This window comes from Natrix helvetica (assembly GCF_964273705.1).
Source record: "Natrix helvetica genome assembly, chromosome: 2".
NCBI lineage: Eukaryota > Metazoa > Chordata > Lepidosauria > Squamata > Natricidae > Natrix > Natrix helvetica.
In genome coordinates, this window is record NC_138552.1 from 67,779,441 (window position 1) to 67,802,316 (window position 22,876).

Here is a 22,876-nt window from a genome sequence, read left to right on the forward strand (position 1 = left end):
AAGGTCCAGATGGCACAGTGACCAGTTAGTGTAGCTCCGCTGAGTTAGTGATAAATGTACCGTATTTTATGGACTATAAGACGCACTGGACTATAAGACACATCTAAATTTACAGGAAGAAAACAAAAAAAGTATTTGGCCTCCGCGCATTGTGTTTTTGCCCTCCCCAGACCCCAGAAGCACTGCAGTGCTCTGCATGGCCTGTTCGCCAAAAATAGGTCCGTTTTTGGCAAAAATGAGTGTGTTTTTGGCTAAAACGGGCACTGCAGAGTGCTACTGGGGGCTGTGGTGGGCGAAAATGTGATGCGCGGAGGGCTTGGGAGCCCCAAAATGTGCCTGGTTTTGGCAAAAATGGGCCATGCAGAGCATTGCAGAGTACCTCTAGGGGCCGGGGAGGGCAAAAATGCGACTCATGGATGGCTTGGGAAGGCTTAGCCCAAAAACAGCCTAAGAAACTCCATAGGTATCCACTAGGATATAACCTAATAGCTATAGATTGTGATCAATTGTTTAGTAGCTGTGATGGGATTTGGTACAATGGGTTTCAAAGATAAAAATGAGGCCATAAGGAATTCTGATGACAGGAAGCTTTTGTCCTCAAATCCTGTAAGCTTCAGACTTAGTCATTAAGTCAACAGCTGTAATACATTTTTCTTTTTGGAGAAGGAATTGCTTTCTTACAGCAGAGGAGACATTCATGACTGGGTTCTCTTCCAATGTACTCTAGAAGGCAATGCCAGACTTTTTGATTGAGTTTCCTATGTGGTGATATCATATAAGCTGCTGCAAAAGCTATGAGAGCTAATGATGTGGCAGACTTTCTCTCCTTAATGGGCCGTAGTGTCTTTGGAACTTCTTCATGACATGCATGTTAAAATATAAGATAAAGAGGGTATAAGAAGACCCGAGAAATGACTAGATTTATTTTTTCTCCATTATGCCTCAGCCAAAAAGCATAAATAGTGAACTTGGTGGCAGAGATTTTTATTCTTTCTCTTCAGGTTAGATAATTTTTATGCTTATAATCACCCAATAATTATTTTTCTTTCTTATGAACACGTAATGAAAAGTATAAAACTACTTAAACAATTCAAATAATAAAATTAAGATAAAATGAGCAGCAAGAATAACCAACTCCAAAACCTGCTTCCTCAAGGTATAATAAAAGATAGAACTTAGCACGATACCCTAGTAGTAGAAAAGTAGTAGTTTGTAGTCTCCTGTGAAGTGTTTATGTTAGATCACTGAGCCATGCTCTGTCAAGGAGGGCTTTGCTTTTGAACTGTTTTCAAAAATTCAAAATGTTTTTTCTCTTTAAAATTTTAAAAAGAATAAAAGTGCAATTCATCTGATAAACAGCACTTCCTTCAAACAACAGGATCTCAGACATATATTCAATTTTTGTTTTAGTCCCAAGAAAATGGAATGGAAGAGTCATTATATTCTAAAGACCTCAAGAAGCATGTAAAATCACATCAGTTTGTATGGAGATGTTCAGATCTTTCAAATGTGCTGCATTGAAAGGAGACTTTATCACTTCGGTGATCTCATAGATGCCTAAATATATAGCTCCACCCTTTGAAGACATTGCAACTTTCTCTGGTTTATATATCAAATACATTTCAGTGCATATCCTCACCCTTTTGAGTTTTCCTCAGCTTCCAAGATAGTTACAAAACTGCTGTCCATCTTAATTTCACATCTTGGATATTGGGAATCTCATGGCATTTCAATAAAATATAGCAGATTCCACAGTTTCCTTGAAGAAGATAGCTCTGCAATTAGAGCAGTTCTCACATCCTGTATTTTAGACCTCGTTTTCCTGCCCTCATTGACAGGGAATCAAGACCAAAGAATCATCACCTAAGTGGAGCATTGCCTTTCAGTGCTACAAGTGCTACTCATCAGAGTCTTGTCTAAGTGAAAGCTTCTCTGACATGATGGACATCAACAGTTTTTGAGAAGAACAATTCCCTTGAGGGGAAGAAATAACAGAGTAAAAGAAATATTAGTATCAAAAGCTGAGAATATATATTGGGAGGGCTTACTGGCACAAAACAGGGCACCTACCTCAGATTGCCATAGTGTAAAGTGATAAGAACTACTGGCTTTCCTGTTTGGGCTGAGGGGCAAGCATATGCTGATATTGGTGACAATGTAACTGCAAAGACTCATATCAACAGGAATGAAGCAGCTGCCAGTTGCAAGATATTTGGCCAAGGTCCTTTCTTCCATCTGGATACAGAATGGCTGAACCTCCATGACTGAAGACTGAACAGCACATATTTAAAGCACAAGTAGGTGAGACTGGAGTTTTACAGACGTCTAAAGCACCTAGATGGAAACACATTAAACAGCTATGAAATCACCTAGAACTTTTTGTTTCTTTGTCATGAAAAGGTAAAAATTATCTATCAGATGTCATATTTCTTCTGTTTTCTGAATGATGCTATTAGGAAGGGCTGCAGCTTACTATTGCAAAGAGATGATTATAGCTAAGATTTTGGACTTTGTCCATCATGTTGAACCAGGAGGGAAGGCATATGCTGGATGCATGTAAAGCTCTCAAAGTCTCTCAGAAACATTCAGGACATTCAGATGCGTAGATAACCTTTTTGTTTGGAATCCTCTTGTAAGAACCAAAATAAATCTGGGTACCTATAGTTGACACGTTTTTGTTCTTTCCCCAAGAAAAACCTCAGTGCTTCTACTCTGGCAACACTAACATTGGTATTCATATCCATGAGCAGCCATTTGGCTGTTAGTGTCCATGTTTATTAAGATGCTACCTACTGGACACCTTTGCTCCTTTTCTAACTTTTTTAATGGAATGGGTATTAAAGCATAGAACTGAAAGACTTAAAAGAGCTGTTTGGGCTGGGTAAGGCATACAATTATTATATGCAAAAATTAAAGTAACCTTAATTGGTAGCTAATCAAACCTTGCTTGAATATAGCAAAAGATACAAAACACTCTACCTCACCGAACATTCCATTATTGAATTATCCTTAAGGGTTTTTTTTTTCCTGATGTTGAAATCTGGAGTTGAAATCTGGAATTACAGAAAATAAATTGACTTTTTTTTTTGAGTTTCAAGTACTTGATACTTTCATATTTTCGTTCAGCCTTTCTTTTGTCAAAGCCAACTGATTAATTTCTTCTTTTATTTAAAGATAATTTTGTTTATCCATTTTTTAAATTTCCTGGCCATCTTTGTTGAACTTCGCTGCACAAATTGCAAGTTATCTGGATTCTTCTTTTAAAAAGCCTAGAAAATACAAAATCAAATATGCTCATAAGAAATATGAGAAGATGAAGTGCTAAATTTGCAGATTGTAGCTCCCAGTTGAATTTTCCTAGATTTGCAAGCTAACACAATTGTAACTGGTTACTACCTCATTGGCATACCACCAAGCAATCCCAGATTTGTAAACTAGATTCTTATGGAGAAATACAAACTTTCATGCTCAGTTCTTTGTTGTCAGTTTTTCACCCATAGCAATTTCTCATGCTTCTAAATGCCACTACTCTAATGAAAGATGTAGAATAGCTTTCAGTTGTCTTGTAACAAATTTAACAATAAAAACAATCAGTTTCTTATGTTGCCTCAATTAATATGCCATAGGAAATATGGACAATAAACCAACAGCAGGATTCATTGTAAGAGACTGTTGGGTGTTTTTCATATTTTCTTCAAATAGTTTGACCAGAAGAAAAACGAACTGTGCATTATAAGAGAGGACAATGTGTAACTTTTCTGTTTATATCTTCCCCAATGTAGCCCAGATAGGTTGTGATTTATGTAGAATAATTATATTTAACAGCATTTATAAATTGCTCCAATAAAAAGGAGAAATAAAAAAATTATAGGAAATTCTACCAAAACAACAAGATTAAGAAGCCATTAGAAGAATGATTCTTAAACATTGTGGTATTGTGACCCCTACAATGATAAGTGTTGTGCAAGTCCCCTTCATATGGCCCATTAATATGACTAGTGATTATATTGGTTTTATATTTCTACAATCAATATTTAAACAGACCACTTTTTATAAGTAAATTATTAAATTTTAAGTAACACATTATAGTGTGTCCAGCGCGGACAACCAGACATGTGAAGAGTTCAATTAGTTCTTTTATTGCTCAAGCCTATTAGAATTACACAGGCTTCTCAGGAATTTTCTCAAGAGTTATAGTTTGCATCTGGATGAGACTAGATAAGATTTAACGGCATTCAAAAGGTGGGTATCAGATCGCCATTTTAGGCCATGTAGGGATTCTAGGCTAATTCCCCATTTGACTCCTCCTGGCTTGGACCGTATCTCTCCAACACAGAGTTTCTCAAACTTTGAAGTACACTGTGTATTTGTCCAGGAAAAATGAAGAACAAAGTCTTGTGGAAGTTTTGACAGTGGTTTCATTTTACCTGATCATTATTATTACTGTGTTTCCCCGAAAATAAGACAGGGTCTTATTTTCTTTTGCTCCACAAAATATGGCCTTGGGCTTATTATAGGGAAGGGCTTATTATTTTCTGGGGCAGGTGAGAAGCGAGGCGCGCCTTTTACCTTTCCAGCTCTTGCGTTCCTCACCATTGTGCTTAGGAAAGCGGCTGGTTAAAAAAAAAACCTTCTCGCGAGTTCAATCAAACTTCTTGAAGTCGCGAGAAGGTTTTTTTTTTACCAGGGGCTTCCCTGAACACAATGGCGAGGAACGTGATGGAGCTGGAAAGCCTTGTGGCCCAACATCACTCACCTCGCCCAATGGTAAAGGCAGCCTGCCTGGTTCCCTTCCCCGCCATCTCTTTAGTGAGGGGTGGCAGGTGGGGGGGGGGGAGAAGCGAGGCACACCTCTTACCTTTCCAGGTCCGTTGCGTTCATTGCCCTTTCGCCCATTGAATCCCCTTTGTAAAAAAAACCATGAGTTCAACTCAGGAGGTTTTTTTTACAAGGGGATTCAATGGACGAAAGGATGAGGAACACAGCAGAGCTGTCAGTCTCTGGTAGCGCTAGGACGCGCATCTCACTTCTCCCCCCCCTCGCTAAAGGGATGGCGGGCAAGGGAACCAGGCAGGCTGCCTTTACCGTTGGGGTGGCCAGTGTTTTTTTGCGCGAGAAGGAACAGGTGGGTGGGGGTGATTGCATTGCTGGCTTGCCAATGTTTTTGCGGCGGGCTGTTTTTGTGGAGGATGGAAGCACTTTACTTCGGGTGCCGCTGTTTTTGCAGCAGGCTTTTTTTGCGTGGGAGGGAAAGGCGGGAGGTGGAAGCACTTTGCTTCGCCTGACGTTGTTTTTGCAGCCAGCCCTCTTTTTGCCCCGCAAGCTGTACCGGTAGGTGGTACAGTGGTAATGGCGGGGACCGGTTGCACATGCGCTTAAATAGTTGGGGGTGGGCTTATTTTCGGGGGAGGGCTTATGGTGCATACTCTTCAAAGCCCGATTGGGCTTATTAGCAGGGCATGTCTTTTTTTCGGGAAACATGGTATGAACTCTCATAGGTTATTCCTTGAAACTCAATAATATACAATGAAGCTAAACACAACTATTGTGTCCACAAATAATTTAATTTCACATTTCTTCTTTATAGTCTACAAAATTTGATTAATCTACAGAATTCAATAATACAAAAAATACAACTTAGGCAACTTATTATAGAAATTAACTTATTGGCTACTCATGGCTACTCATGGTGACACATACTGCTTATGTTCCCTTGAGTATCTAGTAGGATACTCTGGCAACAGAATGCTAGACTAATTCATATATAGTATTTAAGATATATAAGATAAATTTGAATTGTTTAGCCTGTGAGTAAGATAATTTCTATTCACTGAAGTAATACATTCATGGCAGTAAAACCTATAGAATCATATTTCAAGTTATTTATTTATTAGATTCTGACCCCGCTTTTATTACTTTATAAGTACTGTATTTTTCGCCCTATAAGACGCTCCGGAATATAAGACGCACCCAATTTTAAAGGAGGAAAATCTAGAAAAAAAAGATTCTGAACCAAATACTGTAGTAAAATATTTTATATCAACTGTATAAAGTTAACAGCAGTTTAAGAACAATTTTATGTCAACCATGTAACATATTAAGAACTATCTTTACTCTCATTAACAGTCAGTAAAGTCAGTAAACAGTGAAAGTAACAAAAATAAGGCTGTAATGTTTTTATTCGAACCCCAAGAATTCCTCTTCTTCGCTGCTATCAGAAATGAGGAAGGACAGATCCACGCAGTCATTGTCATCACTTTCTTCCTCACTGGTGTTTGCCTGCCCCATTTTTAGATGACCCAGGTGGCTACATTCGGCGTATAAGATTTTCACCCTCTTTTTTGGAGTAAAAAAGTACGTATAGGGCGAAAAATACGGTAATTCAAGGCAGCGAACATATTTAATACGCCTTCCTCCTCCTATTTTCCCCACAACAATCCTGTGAGTTGGGTTGGGCAGAGAAAAAATGACTGGTCCAAGGTCACTCAGTTAACTTTCATGCCTAAGGCAAGACTAGAGCTGCTTCATATGAAAGATAAAAGCATTTGGGACAATCAAGTGAATAGCAAATTCTGGCCTGGCTTAAATTACAACTACATTTTCTAATCCCCCTGGACAATTTTAAATTTAAACTAACTGATTTTTTGGGTATTTTAATCGTTTTAAATTTTATTGTGTTGTTTTTAACTTATGATTATTTATTTATGAATTGAACAATGTTTTGATTACCTCCTCCTTGTTATTTATTTGTATATTGAGTTGTACGCCGCCCCGAGTCCCTTGGTGGAGAGGGTGCGGCCTATAAATTGAATTAATAAATAAATAAATAATAAATAAATTAAGAAAATGTTTATACTAATGTTATATAATGTTATGCAATTCATTGTATAATGCTAAATAGAGTTCACCTATTTGGAAAAATATCCCAAAATAATAAATTGCATCAATCAAAACATCATACCATATGTTTTATTTCCTTTTTGTGCTTAATTTCATTTTGCTAGAAGTTTACTACATACGTTTTTGAAATAATTAGAAAAATATATATTCTGTTATAGGAATATGAACATGTTGAAAATACGTCTCTTCCATCAAAGGCAATACACAAAAAAGAGAAACGAAAAATTCATCAAGGAAAAGACAAACCTCTCACAGTGTCTTTAAAAGATTTTCAGTCTGATTCTAACATGGGTATGTTTTTATTTTTAATCGTGAACAAGAATAGATGCTCAGAACAGTCCTTAAACTTAGAACTTTTGCCAGGTTGGGGAAACTGATTTATAAGGTAATTAAAAGGAATTGCATTCAGGAAGTTAATGGGAAATATTAAAATTACTGAAAATGCTGTTGGTTGTAAAATTACTGAAAATGCTGTTGGTTGTAAAATATTGCATGTTTTACAGATTGTTTCTATGTAATCATAAAAACATTACATTACGGCAGCAATGGCGAACCTATTTTGTCTCACCTGCCACAAGTGGGGGGAGCGCAGGGGGGTCGTGTGCAGGCGTGCCGCACCCATAATGCAATGCGCAACCCCCAGTGCGCATGCGCGCACAACAGGCGCGAAACACCCCCCCCCCCATTTTTACATGCTTTTTTCACCCTCCCCAGGATCCAGAGGCTTTATAGGAGCCTGAGGAGGGCGAAAAGAGCCTACCAGCCCCCCCCCCCGGAGGCCCTCCGGAGGCTTCAGGGACCGTCTGGAGGCTTCCCTGAAGCCTTCGGAACGCTTAAAATGACCCTCCGAGCGCTCGGAGGGTCATTTTAAGCGTTCCGAAGGCTTCAGGGACGGTCCAGAGGCTTCCCTGACGCCTTCGGAGCGCTCAAAACGATCTTCCGAGCAAACCGGAAGTGACTTCCGGTTTGCTCGGAGGGTCGTTTTAAGCGTTCCAAAGGCTTAAGGGACCGTCTGGAGGCTTCCCTGACGCCTTTGGAGCGCTCAAAACGACCCTCCCAGCAAACCGGAAGTCATTTCCAGTTTGCACGGAGAGTCATTTTAAGCGTTCTAAAGGCTTCAGGGACCGTCCGGAGGCTTCCCTGATGCCTTCGGAGCGCTCAAAACGACCCTCCGAGCAAACTGGAAGTCATTTCCGGTTTGCTCGGAGGGTCATTTTAAGCGTTCTGAAGGCTTCAGGGAAGCCTCCGGACGGTCCCTGAAGCCTCCGGTGGGGGAGGCTCTTTTCGCCCTCCCCAGGCTCCTATAAAGCCTCTGGAGCCTGGGGAGGGCGAAAAAATGGCTTTTAAAAACGGTGAACTCAGCTGGCCAGTGCGCGCATGCGCGCTGGCCAGTTGACAGGGCAGCGCCTTGCGTGCCCTGACAAATGGCTCTGTGTACCACCTGTGGCACGCGTGCCACAGGTTCGCCATCACTGCAATACGGCATGTACATTCAACTTTTTACCACTAAGAAACTTTTAACCACTAATATGGTAGATTAAATATAAAAAAATGCTGAAAGCAATATTTAATTATAGTTGATGATCACAACACATATGAATTGCATACACTGTCTTCCAGTTAAGGCTACTTAACTGCATGCAATAAAGAGAGAGGAAAATGCTCTTCGATCCATCCTTGAATGCCCTTTTCCACCTTCTACTGAAAAGCATATAAAAGCATTCCCAAGCTAATTCTGCTGGCATCCCTTCAAAATTCAAGAGAAGAACTCAGTCCTAATCTGAAAGCACCCAGAGAAGTTTGTTGAAAGTATTGTAATATGTTATGAACAGGGATTCCTTGTCAGAATCATTGCAGCTTGCAGCTTCTAGTTATTCTTCAAAGGCAGCCACAAATACAGTGCATTGCATATATTACTTGGAGTTGAGAAGATCATGGATTCCTGAGGAGACAGTTATTACATTATTACTTTATGGGTCATCATTTAAAGTTTAGAGCAGTTGAACCTGAGTGAAGTCTATTATCCAGGAATTCAGAAGTCACTGCAAAATGTAATCCTTGACCTAGAGAAATGGTTTAGGAAACTATTAGGAATTCCTGGCAAATCACCAGATTGAACTGCAGTTGTTTTCCAGCTAAGGTCATTCCTCAAGATAAAGGCAGTTTGTGTTTCAAAAATTCAGAGAATAAAACTGTTTTAGAAAATGTCTTTTGGATTGTGTTGATTGCTGGGATAGATGTTGAAAGATATTTAACTGTTAAGAGCTGAGAAAATTAACAGATATTGATGGAAAAATCAAATTGACTAATGAATTAGAATTTAAATAAACATGGTTGCTAGACATTTAGTTGAATTGGAAACATCTTCAATAGAGCAGGCCAAAATTCTATTTTCTTGAATTCTGGAGTTTTTAAACTCCTGCCCAATGCCTACTCAGTATTTCCAGTGAAAGCAAGAAAAAGAGATTAGATATCAAGGTTCAAAACATCTCTATTTCCTCTACAGTTAATGTGCAAAAATACTACTCCGGTACTCTCTTGAGTGGTTAATGCTTAGATTCAAGAACTTGCTAAATCAAGAAATAAGGAATTTAAATTTAGGATATCTTGTTTTATAATTTTTGTAAATATATGGTATTCAACTCTGATTTTGGGGGGGGCCTTCAGATTGATTTAAAAATTTTACCTGTGACATTTCTCATGTTTCAGATCATTTTCCCAAAAGGCAAGAGGTAAGTTCTTGAGTTTAACATGACATTAATTATTCTAAATTTCTAAGACATACTTTTTATTTTTTGATTGCTTTTTTGTATAACTTCTTCAATTATATATGGCAAATTGCTACTGAATACTTTCTTTTATATTAAAGTCCAGTCCTCCATAGCCCAGAGAAATATTTTTCCCAAGAAGATGGACTAAACCAGTGGCCCCCAAACCTTTTGGGCACTAGGGACCAATTCCATGGAGAAAGGTTTTTCCACAGACTAGAGGGGGTGGTTTCATGTGCTGGTTACATTCCATGGATGGACCTTTGCTTGTTGGTGCGGCCCGGTTTCTGGCATACTGTGGCCCGGTGCCAGTCCACGGCCCATGGGTTGGGGACCCCTAGACTAGACCAATAAATGAATACCTTATAGGCCCAGATTAATTTGATTGTAGCAGCTATAGTAACAGAATCTGGCAAATCTGAGTTTTCTTCCCCTCCTTCCAGTGGTGGGTCACAACCGGTACGTCCCGGTACGAGCGTACCGGTGCCTGCCTGGAACACCGGGTACCGTTCCGGTACGGTGCTCTAGAGAGCCCGCCCACCATCCTTACCTGTATTTGAGCTCTTCGGGGCTTCCGCGCATGCGCATCAAGCAGCTGGAGCGTTGCGGAGGCATTGCAGGGCATCACAGACGGTAAGTATGCATGCACGCACTGCGTGCATTCATGTGGCGGACGCCGGGCACAGTACCGGTTGCAACGGGATCTGGAAACCACCACTGCCTTCTTCACTTTATCTGTGTGTGAACTAGGGAATGGCTTGTCTGAGATGTTTTCTCACATTATTTTTTTGGTCCAGTCCCAAGCCCTTCTTACCTGACCACTCCTGTTGTTCGAGGCCATTTCCTGTACCTCTACAGTTTGATATACAAGTAGTCCTCAACTTATGACTACAATTGGGACTGGACTCTCAGTCATTAAGAAGACATCCATTTGACTGCTGTACTCAATGACTGCAATCAGGTTGTCCCACCTATCATGTTGGTTGTTGAGTCTTGGGAATAAAGCCTACCCCCACCTCACCACATCTTGGTCCACTTATTTTTGCCTTTTTCTGCAGCTTCAGGCATGCCCAGTCAATGTGGAGCATGGTCTTCCATCAAGGCTACCTCATACAATCTCACAAGTGGACTCCATTCTTGTGATCTTTGGAAGGTTGCTTCATCAGCTAATGTAATTTGGAGAAGAGACCTTCTGCGTGATCATGAGAACAATTATATTTGCTACGTAGTTTCCTAGGGGAGAAAGGCTAGAAAGCTAGTGAATGCTACCATTCTAAAGGCCTGAAATCATGACCCTGCAGGAATGCACCTCTGTCAGGCCTAAAGTCAATAATATGTAGTTATTCTTCCTAGTTAAGTTTTTTTATGTTTCTACTATAGACAGAATCTTGCCAGACTAAGTATTTTAATATCTACCATATACTCTGTGAACTCTAAAATTTTATAGACCGGCTTTCTCTCACACAAAATAACAGGACTGAGCTGTCTCTTATTTCTCTGGAATACACCTCTCCTCTTTCCTGGGAATCCAGCCAACTACATTCCATCACAACTTCAAATATTCCAAACCACAATTTGTTCAGAGAATGTAGATAACTGAGAATTCAGAAAGATACGATTTTTTTTTTAATTTTCCCACTAAATTAAATGAATAGCAATACAAATTGTTTAGTTCTGTTTCTTATACATTCTTTAGTTGTGACTAATGACTGATTAAACATTTTCTGACTAAATTTGTAATAAAAAATAGGGTTTCCTAAGGTCCAAAATAATAATCCCAAACTCCAGTTCATTGTTGCGTATCTGTTATGCTTGCTCATGCCTTACCTTTCTATTGATTCACCACTAGTTTTTTCTTCCTTGTTTGAGGGCTCTTTCTTAATAATTATGTATGTCTTGTTTAATGGAGTCCACATGGCAAATATTACATGAGCAAACCTTGCTCCCCTTGGATTATGAGTTTTACATCAATATAGTTTGTGAGCAATTCAAGGCCTATTTTCAATTGAGTTTTACAAGACAAACTATGATTGAATTTAATGAGGCCTAGTTTGAATCATAGAGGCTTAAAATCATTGGTTAGTTCATTGGTTCATTTCAATAAATTAGAGTTACTGGTAGCTACAGGTAATCCTTGACTAACAACCATTCATTTAATTACAGTTCCAAGTTACAATTGCACTGAAAAAAATTACTTACGACCAATACTCACACTTACAACCATTGCAGTATTCCCATGGTCAAATGGTCAAAATTTGGATGCTTGGCAACTAGCATGTATTTATAACAGTTGCAGCATCCCAGGTTCATGTGATCACCACTTGCAATCACAACCAGCTTCTGGCAAGCAAAATAATGGGGAACTCTGGATGCACTTAACAGCTGAAGTGATTTGCTTAACAACTGTGGCAAACATGGTCATAAAATTGGACATGACTCAACTAACCATCTTTCCTAGCAATTTAAATTCTGGTCTCAATTGTGGTCATAAGTCAAGGATCACCTGTACTTTTTAGGATAGCAGTTCTCAAACAAATCATTACTCCCCCAGGGAGATCATGAGCAGCTTGGGAGCAGGTGCAAAATTTATGTTTTAGTTTGAAAGCTGATCAGGCTTAGTACCATAGCAGCAAAGCAGAAGTGCTGTCAAAATTCACTCTCATTTTGCTCTGATAAGCCTATAACAAAGCTCGGGGTAAATTTTAAGAGTGGTTCTATCTCGCCTCCACAAATTCATTTTTTCTTTTAGGGGGTCACAGTATAGTTTGAGAACTCTTATTTTAGGTGGCTTATCTAAAATAGATGGAAAGCTATAAAACAAGAAAGGACACATACATGGCTTTAAGGCTTATTACAACTTCTTATAACTCTACTTCAGTGTTACATTCAAATGCAGTTGGACACATTTATACATATCCTGTTATCTAACAGCATGGGGAATTATTACAACTTGATCAACAGTGACAGTTCATATTTAAATCTATCCATGAGCATAGGATTTCTTGATAAGAATTTATAACTTCTGTTTTGAAATTGATCCATGAGCCTTAAAACAATAATTGTCTAGCTGCTGGGTGGTTTTTGTTAGAAGTTAATTATAGTTTCTTTACAGGAATTGAACTCGCCACATACTCTCTTGAATGATGGCGAATTCTTCAATAGACTGGAAGATGATATGCATAAAATTCTAAATAAAGAAAAAAGAAGGGAGCCTATCACAGATTATGGAATAGATAACAGTACATTTTGTGACCGCACACAGGTATATTTAAGAGGAATTAAATACATATAATATCAGCAGTTTAAGGAGTATAGATAAATTAGAAGAGTCAACATATATTATCCTAAACAACTCAAAGGAGAAACAAGCAGCATAAGACTTGCAAAAAAAATCAATAAATTTCTTGATATTGGAAATTATCTGACAAGCAAAATTACATCACCTTAAGAATGGGCCATGGTTTTGCTTGTTCTCTTTTGCTTTTCTTCATCTTTGTTATTGTGTCAAATCTATAGACAGACTATCTATTAATCTTAGTTAAGTCACTCTGGAGCTTTTATATTTCACGTGCATGATAAAAATATTTTAAATAAATACAAAACAAATTAATAGCTGGTTTGTCATGTTACAGAAAAGTCCACAAATAAAATAGAGTTGCTATTTTCATATATCTAGCAATAATGCAAACAATGTTGGCAACAAAAGATTTTTAGATGCTCAGGAAAGCTAATGTTAATTTTGGTTAGAATACTCTTACTACCTTGCCAACTCTTGGCAGAAGATTATTTTTGAACCTGTCTTGAATTGAACCTGTATATTTATTCCTTCAAAAACACTTGTCAATAATCTTTCTATATATGATCAATTTTTGTTCCTGTAATCTTTAAGTGGACAAAACAGTATATGATACTGTTTTTGTTTCAGCAGTTTTTCAACCAAGATACATCTAATTGGGTAACTTACAGAATGCATCCAAAATCCAGGACCACTGACTCCAGTGGAATTGAAATTTTACAAATTTATTTTGTGAAACATTTGATGACATAAAATTATCATAAGATCATATGATATAATACAAAATGTAGTAAACATTTGTGTGCTGATGTTTAACTGTGCTATGTAGTTCAACGGGCTATTTTCAAGGCAGCTACATCTCTGAATGTATCCCAACTTTAGTAGTGAGAACAATGCATTAGAAGTTCAGCAATTACTGAAAGTACTGAGGTATCTGATAAGGAAATAATCTCTGAAAAAATGACCTAACAGGTCTCAAGTGGTCCGGTGTACTACTAAAACTCTCCTGTCTGTTTGGAACATTCTATGGCCAAAAGGCTGCATTCTAGGACAACAATTTGTGACTCAAGGTATAGGTAGTCCTCAACTTACAGATGGTCACTTAGCAATCGCTTGATGTGCCAATGGACCCTGAAAATGGGACTTACAACCTGGATTCTGTTCTGGCAAAAAATTTCTAGTTGGGGCAATTGACAACTGGACTGCATTTAGGGCTATTTGCAGCATCCCACAGTCACATGACCTACGTTTTTGTTGGTTTTTGCTGGTTTCCAATATTTATTTCTAGTTTCCATCAAAGACCATCCAATATCCAAACAATGTGTTTGCTTAATAATCTTGATGTTTGATTAAGAAGCATCTCGTTCATTTTACAATTGCATTTGCTTTACAACCACTATGTTTGCTTAAGGACCTAGCAAAAAAAGGTAAGCAAGGCTCTGTCCCGCTTTATGATCATCATGAATTATGATCAAGATTGTGGGGTCGTAAGTTGAGAACTATCTGTACCTCAAATGAGATAGCTTTAAAAGAATGCATCCAAAGTCCAGAATCCATTACTGCATTACATTCAATCCCATTGGATTAAAATTTGAAGGATCTTTAGACCACTCCTGTTGGCAAAATTATGGCCATTGCATCACCTCTGCAGTCATTTCGGTCATATGGTCATGATTTTCGATGCTCCCTACCAACTTTCCCCAAGCAAAGTCAATGGAGAGGCCAGTAGGAAATTGGAAGTTATTCTCATTGTGACTGCTGTTTTTGCCCACCCTTGGTGATTCTGTTTATCTGTTTAGGTAAAGAAATATCTCTGAAATGATGACCCAGTGAGTCATGGTTGTCAAGTATACTATTAAATGTCTCCTGTTTGTCAGTGTGTAACCTTTAACTAGAGAAAGCAGAGCGTCGCAGGGCAACAATTTTTGAATGAAGTTACCTCAAATGGATGAACTTACACAATGCATCCAAAATCTGTGATCCATGACTCATATGGAATTGAAATTTGACAAATGTTATAAAACATTTGATGAAATAATAGAAACTGTCATAAAACATTTCTTTGTCAACTCCTGATGTTTTACTATGCTATACATTTCAAACATGGGTTATTTTCAAGACAGATATTTTCCTGAATATTTCCTGGAATGTTTAATAACTTTTTCAGTGAAGGTAGTACATTAGAAGCTCTGTCATTGTCATTGAGGAATCTGGTAAATAAATGTCTCTGAAACTATGACTTAAACATTCACAGATTGTCTCGTTACCTCTAAAATTTAATTTCCATATAATGGACAAATGGGTACGGAAAATTATCTAGGATTCTGCAAAGTCACAATTTATGGATGATGTACTAATAAAAGCAATCTATTCTTTCCTGTTCTATTTCTGTCTGCTAGCATTTTTTGCAAGCAAACAAAAATATATTGATTTCTTTTTCAATCCTGCATTATTTGGTTCTTTGTAAACTAGATTCACAAAGTAAATTTCCCTTTAATTTCCTAATCTGTTTAGAGTGAGAAAAGGTATCCTTTCCATGAGCAAAAAGTCAATGCAAGGACAGGCTATGATCACATATTATAAGTACTGTAAACATATTAAAATAAAACAGAATTTCGGTAATCTGATCAATTCTATTAAGATGTTTTATTATGATTCTGACATATAATAAATGTAGATGTATTGCATCGCTGAACATATTTCAGCATTTGAAAATGCATTAATTATTATTCTATATTTCTGTAACTGATATAAACCTTAAATTTATATTCTTTAATTCTTGATTTATAGGGTATTTTTCTAAAAGATGGAAGACTAGAAAGATCAAAATTGGAACTTGAAAAGAAAGATACAGAAATCCAGCAATTAAGGACTGTAATCAGTCAATGGGAGGTATGTATTTTCCTGAGAATCATAACTTATTAACTGTAAACTTCAGTTGAAAACATGGTGTTTTTTAGTGCTTTTAGCATACTGTGTCTAAAACTATTGGTTAAGTATGTTACGGTTATTCTAAACATTTTTACTTCTTTAGCAATGAATATATTGTTTTCTCAGGAGTAAATAGAACTGGAATCACTGGAGTATACTGCTTTGTAAGTGGAAAATTGAAGACAGGTAGTCTTTGACTTATGGCCAGTATTTTAATGACCATTCACAGTAGGCTTTGGAATGGGTATTTTACAGCCCATAAAGCACCTCTGGCCATCATAAAATGTCATGCCGGGCCCCTCCCAGTCGCATGACCACATTTCAGGTACTTGGCAACCAGTTTGCATTTATGACTGGTTGCCAACTGTCCTGAGATCATATGATAATCATTGCAATCTTCTCTACTGGTTTCCCCAGAAAGGTAGCTTTGGGCCAGTCAGTGTCTTTCCATCCAACTCACCTCATAGTGTCATTGTGGAGAAAATAGGAAGAAGGAATATTAGATGTGTTTGCTGCCTTAAGTTGTTTATAAAAATAATAAAGGTGGGCAATGAATAAGTAAATCTGGCAGGGAAGGTTGTAAGCAGAGGGGGGCATTGGATTTGACATACATTCTCCCCAGCTCTTCGAGGTATTCCCCCTCTTCTCCATGCAGTGAGATGAATCCTCTTGCATTCTGGAGGAACACACCTCAAATCCTGTAAGAACACTAGCAAACGCCAGCAATCTGAGACTTTTGGATCACTGGTGTTCAGTATTGTTTTCCCTTTTGTTCCAGACCCTCTCTGAGCCTTCCAAAGAGGAGAATAAAATGAAAATGCCAGTAGTCTGAAAGGCTCAGAATGTTGGTGTTCAGTAGAGTACGTTTGCCTAATTTTGAGATCCAATGACTTTAGAGGGAAAATCCCTTGGTGCCTTCGAGAAACAAACCTCAAATCTAATTAAAATGCTACTGATTAATTTGCAATCATTCTCCCGGGGACCTGGAAGAGGGCCCAGGTCTCTCAGATATAGTGGGAGACCTAGCTGTTTTCCCGCCCTATGACACTCAGGACATCTGGGTCCTCTCCCTGCCTCACTACTCCCTGGAGGTCCGGGCCCTCTCCCAGGTGACTGCCAGTGATTGCAATTACAAGAGCCAGCATGTGGTTGTTATGCATAGTAGTTATGTGGCATCTCACAAACAAGATTCCGGACCCAATTAGGGTCATAACTAGAGGACTACCTGTATAGCCCAAATATTCCTTTTTAATACTTGTTTTGAGATTTGTGAATCTACCCAGTCATTTCTCAATCTCTGTTTTTTCATTGTTTTCTCAAATATTTTAGATAACAATTAGTATTACAATGGTAGATGTGTTAACCATTTTAAGAAAAGCAGATAGAAATCATTTATTAAAGATTACAATTATATAGATGTACTATTGGATACAGGTAGTCCTCAATTTACAACCTTAATTTGAATCCAGAAGTACAGTCATATGTTGTTGGCGTCAGCTTGACCATGCCCAATTGTACCAGATTTGCAGTGGTTATTAAGTGAATCTGTTTGATCAAAGAGGTGTTTCTTGTCAGAAACCAGAAGTACATGCTGAAAACCAGCAAAAGCCAAAAATAGTCACATAATCCTAGAATACTACAGTGCCCAAATGCAATTGTATGACTGTGGGTGGCTGTCCTGCTCTGAACTTTGAATTTGTAGTGCAAGTGTCTTATGGGGAGTCCATTATATGATTGCTAAGCAACCAGTTGTTAAGCAAGAACTACCTGTATCTTGCAGTGAAAGCTACCTTAAAAACAATCCAGCTTTTGGCTGGATAACCTTCAGCCTAATGTGAAGAAGAAGAAACATGCAGAATTTCTAGATTATTCTTATGCTTAACAGATTTTTGTGTCATACATGTTACATTGCAATCAACGGTTAAGCATTTCAAGGCAATAATAGATATACAGTGTGTCTTTTTCCTTGCCCTTTGTTTCATTATTAGATCCTATCTTTGGACTTTTTTCCTAAATTGAACTTTTTAAATATGCAATTATATTTATTTTCTGAAATTCATAGATTGCAGAATGAATTTACAATTTTGGTTTTCCTCAATGCATTTAACATATGTGAACTAACAGGTAATAATCTTATGTTGAAACAAACTTGGTGAAATATATCACTTGTATTAAATTTTTTTTTTAAATATTCAGGCAAAATACAAGGAAGTAAAAGCACGAAATGCGCAGCTACTTAAAATGCTTCAAGAAGGTGAAAGTAAGTACTGCTATATGTTTTCAAATTTTTCATTTTTTAAAAAAAGAACTGTTACAATCACTCAACTATCTGGAAGCAGTTTAAGAAAATACTGAGAAAAATAGTTCTATTCTGCTGGTATGTATTCTATTACCTTAGAGGAGATCTATGCAATCTATGATTTCTCAAACTTAGTGCAGGCCCCCATCTTTTTTAGCTTGCCAGGGCTACCATACTATTCTACTCCATTTTTGAAGATATGGAAAATAAACTAACATTTTTTTCTGTTTGACTTTATAGTGAAAGATAAAGCTGAAATCCTCCTTCAGGTTGATGAATCTCAAAGTATTAAGAATGAGTTAACTTTACAGGTAAATATTTCAGTGGCGTTTTATATATTGTTGTAAATTAGCAAGTCCGAATAGTTGTTGGAAAATTTCTGTATTCTTAGAATAGGACCTTCCCACTTAAACTGCAATCAAGCAAACATTATTCTTGAGGGCCAGGGAGCGTAGGATCCTTAGAAACAACATGTTCTTTTGTAAAAACAGCATCTTTCCCGTTCACGAGGCCTGTCCTGGGCCTCTCCTACACCAACGTACCCCATGTCCACTTTCCACCCCACTGGGTACCACTCTCTTGGGCCTTCTGTGACTGTCTCCTGTCATGGAACCATCATATTCTATTACAGAAGCTGAACCAATGCATCATATTCTAGAAATCAGGAAAGTGTACATCCTGACAGGCATGAAAAGTAGGTAACTTTAGGCCAGTCACATACTCTCAGGCCAACCCACTTTGCAAGGTTGTTGTTATGGGAAAAATAGGGGACTGGAAATTAGGTATGTTCACTACCTTAAATTACCTATATGAGGCTTCGTTTCTCTGACCTTTTCTGAAGATAGCCTTTGGGAAGGAGAACCAGCTGATCTGCCACATGGTCTTTCTATACAGAGGTTGCATGGTGCTGTCCCGGAAATGGGAGCCATTTTGAGAGTGGCAGAGATTGCTTTGTGTCATTGTAGCTACTCCTAAATGGTGCCCACTTCCAGGATAGTACCACACCGCCTCTATATGAAAACCATGGGGAAGATCAACCAGTCAGTGAAGCAAAGCCACAAATAGATAATTAATATAAAGTGATGAAAATATGTAATATCCCGCCTCCTATTTTCCCCATAGCAACAATTGCAAAATAAGTTCGCTTGAGAGAGAGTGACAGGCCTAGAGTCACCTAATCAGCTTTCATACTTAAGATAGGACTTATATTTTCCAGATTATTAGAGGATGAGGTGGTAGAAATTGCTTCAGTTTCTGTAATAGGATATGTCTATTGAATCCTTGTAGAAAAATACTGACATAAAAATAATTTGCTGTTATTTACATAATTCCAGGGAAATTTCAAAATTCTGTTTTAATTGCTATCATAGGTTGAAAATGTGAAATCATTTTCTTGAACAGTCACCAACAAGGAATTAGGTCTAATGTTTAGAACACAAAATGTTTTTTTCCTACTGTTTGTCCAATTTGATTGCAAAATTTTGCACTGTTTTACACTGTTCTTACTTCACACTGCAAAGCAATCAATGCAAAATGTCACAAGAGGTTTTACTTTTCAGCCAGTATGTTGCACAGCCTAACTCTGGTGTAGGATTAAGGAGTGACTGGCCCAAGGTCACCAAGCTGGTTTCTGTGCCTAAGGCAAGACTAGAACCTGTCTTCCCATTCCTAATCCATTGCCTGAACCACCATAACATACTCTATATGCTATAAACACATTTTGTAAAATAATATAACCATATTATATTTTTCACTCTAATAGGATATATAATGTCATCCTGTTTAAAATGTAACTTTAATTAAAATTGCAAAATTTGTTTTAATAAATCTCTTTTAGAGTAACTATTTGATTTTTTTAAAGGTTGCCAGTCTTCATGCTGCATTGGAACAAGAAAGATCTAAAGTGAAAATACTGCAATCTGAATTAACAAGATACCAGGTAATATTTAACTACCATATTTTTTGGATTATAAGGCGCACCTGACTATAAGATGCACCTAAATTTAGAAGAGGAAAACAAAACAAAACAACAAAAGGTTTTTGGCCTCTGTGTGCCGCATTTTCAGTCCTCCCCCCCCCCCAAAAAAAAAAAAGCCCCGAAAAAAGCCTCAAAAATGGCCTGAAAAAAGCCTCGAAAATGAACTGGAAAATGCCTAAAAAATAGGCCAAAGGAAGCCGAAAAATGGGCCAAAAAAAGCCCTGAAAACGGGCTGAAAAAGACTTGAAAACAGGGCGTGCAGAGGCCAAAAATGGCCGGTGGGTAGGCAAGGCTTTGACACTATTCCCTCTATAAGATGCACAGGCATTTTCACTCCCTTTTGGGAGACAAAAAGGTACGCCTTATAACTTGAAAAATACAATATATAATAAAACTAAATAATAATACAAGCTATTAAAAACTAATTTTTTATTCCTTTATTCAGTTGAGATTTCTTATTCTACTAAAATGCTTCTCTGATGGATTGGAAATTGCTGAACTACATGGAATAGAAAGAATATAAGAACTATTATAGGATAGACTATTCTAAACATTGATAAGAATTTTTCACACAGTTAGTCCTCAAGTTACATTGGTAATTGAGATCAGAATTTCCTTCAATTTAGCAATGTGGTCTTAAAGCATGACATGGGACTGCATCACTTAATGATGACAATTATAGTATTCCGTTATATCATTAGTCCTATTCCAATGGGTTAGGGGATGACCCATCACAATCCAAGCTATTTCTGGCTTTGGTCCTTCCAATTCTGAGGCTCAATAAGATAAAGGGTGTCTTCTCTTCAATTACCCCATACATGCCTATTTCCCTCTGCCATCTCTGCCCTTTTGTCCACCTTGCAGTTTGCAGCCTCCGTTTGCCTACCTGCCCTGCACTCCACTCGCCCTATCATTCTGTTGATCTTGTTAGCCTTGCCATCCTGTGTACCACTCATTGTGCTACCTTCCTGGCTTTGCCACCATATACTCTGCTGGTCCTTCCAGGCTGCCAGTCTTGCTGCCCTGTGCTCACCAGCCTTGCCATCCTGTGCTCAGCCCTTGCACTTTGGAGAATGGCAGCCATAGCTGCCATAGTTGAGGATTTAGAAGACCTCAGAAGTCTGCCAAAACTTTGGGAATATAGTGCACACTATTTTGAGAATAGGAAAAAAGACCTCAGGAAGAAGGCCTGGCTACTGCTTGCATTGGGCTAGGCCAGGTGCCCTTCATCAATAGTAAGTGGAAGACGATAAAGGGCAGCTGAGGGAAACAGCTAGGAAGTATGGGCCAGTGAATGCAGGACCAGTAGAGTACAAGGCAGCAAAACTAACAAAGGCAGAGCCATTGGAGCACAGAGCAGGAGGTTCAGCAGGATATGGGAGTATCTGGGGCTGTGATGCTGGCTAGCTAACTGTAGCATAGCACTTGAGATGGCAATGCTTGGCAATGGTGGGGTTGAAGTAGAGAGTTCAGTAGCTGCCACCTGAGACTGCTGAAGGCCTAGAGCAGGGCTGTCAAACTTGCGGCCCTACGTCAGGATGTGTCACGTGCTGGCCACCCCCATGCCATTTAGCAAAGGGGAAAGAAGTGATACATCATGTGACATTCTGATGACATGAGTTTGACACCCCTGATCCAGGGCCTCTACTTCAACCCCATGCTACTGCAATCAAGGAATGCCAGTGTGCACAGTGGTCGAAAGAGCAGATATAGATGGGTGAGGATAGTTGAATCGACCCTGCAATTGTCAATGCAGGTAATCTGCTAAGTGCTTGAATTTTGATCAAATGTCTGCAGGGGCACTGCAACAGCTATAACTTTGGGTGACAGCTGTAAGCACCATTCGTTCAGTGCTACCATAACTTTGAACAGTCACTGAACAAATTGTCTTAATTTGAGGACTATATGTAGTTTGAACTTCACTTGATTGAATTTTTTATCACAAAGGTCAGCAGCTGAGAAGAGGGTTTTTTAAAAGAGAATTTACCTTAGAATGCTTTTGTGAGACCTGTTGGTGCTGTACAGACGTTTTAAAAAACATTATATTCTTCTCCTTCTCCTCCCTCTCATTATCATTATTAATTCAATATCCCTTCATTTCTGTTTTTTCAGGGTGGAAGAAAAGGGAAAAGAAACTCAGAATCTGACCAGGGCAGATGATTTCATTTATACTAAATTCAGAGCCAAAAAGAGGGATATTGATCTTCAGGGTTTTGCAGAAATGTATATTTATACTACTGCTTAACTATGCAGGTTTTTTTGGTGGGGGGGTAGGGGGTAGTGATTACAGTTTAATTAACTAACAGTTAATTCAATATATTGCTATTCTGGTTTCAAGTTGGAAATGAAATACATTAAAGCTCTGTTCTAATGCTGCAGATCTAGTTTTTCATCAATCAAAATTTTGTCATTTTTATTATTCTAGTATGTATAATTTCATTGAAAAATAAATAATAGTTAATGGCTCTTCTTTCAGGGTTGTTTTTACCTTTTAATATTTTCATTTTTATTGTGTGTGTGTTTTACTGATGAGCAGTTACAAATAATATTTGGGCTGTCTTAGGAAAGAACACAGAAAAGAATGTGGTAATACTGTGATACAGCTCAAAGCATGGGGTTTGTAAAAAGAATTCAATCAGCTGTAAAGACAAAATGATAAACACTAATACAACACAGATATTTTGGAGGTCTAGTATAAACAAGAT

The 22,876-nt window shown here is 38.1% G+C and overlaps 1 protein-coding gene across 3 annotated transcripts in view; it reads left to right on the forward strand.

Annotated features, from left to right (window-relative positions):
• Nucleotides 1-22,641, forward strand: part of GKAP1 (G kinase anchoring protein 1) — a 29,948-nt gene extending 7,307 nt beyond the window's left edge. For 2 of the 3 annotated variants that reach the window (XM_081943481.1, XM_081943482.1), the window contains exons 5-12: nucleotides 7,059-7,191; nucleotides 9,610-9,632; nucleotides 12,781-12,930; nucleotides 15,754-15,855; nucleotides 18,091-18,154; nucleotides 18,434-18,504; nucleotides 20,055-20,132; nucleotides 22,284-22,641. In XM_081943481.1, coding sequence (XP_081799607.1) covers nucleotides 7,059-7,191; nucleotides 9,610-9,632; nucleotides 12,781-12,930; nucleotides 15,754-15,855; nucleotides 18,091-18,154; nucleotides 18,434-18,504; nucleotides 20,055-20,132; nucleotides 22,284-22,331 — 669 coding nt within the window. In that variant the 3' untranslated portion in view covers nucleotides 22,332-22,641. The remainder of the gene's footprint in view (nucleotides 1-7,058; nucleotides 7,192-9,609; nucleotides 9,633-12,780; nucleotides 12,931-15,753; nucleotides 15,856-18,090; nucleotides 18,155-18,433; nucleotides 18,505-20,054; nucleotides 20,133-22,283) is intronic. The other variant, XM_081943483.1, reaches the window with a different exon arrangement.
• Nucleotides 22,642-22,876: the final 235 nt, after the last annotated feature.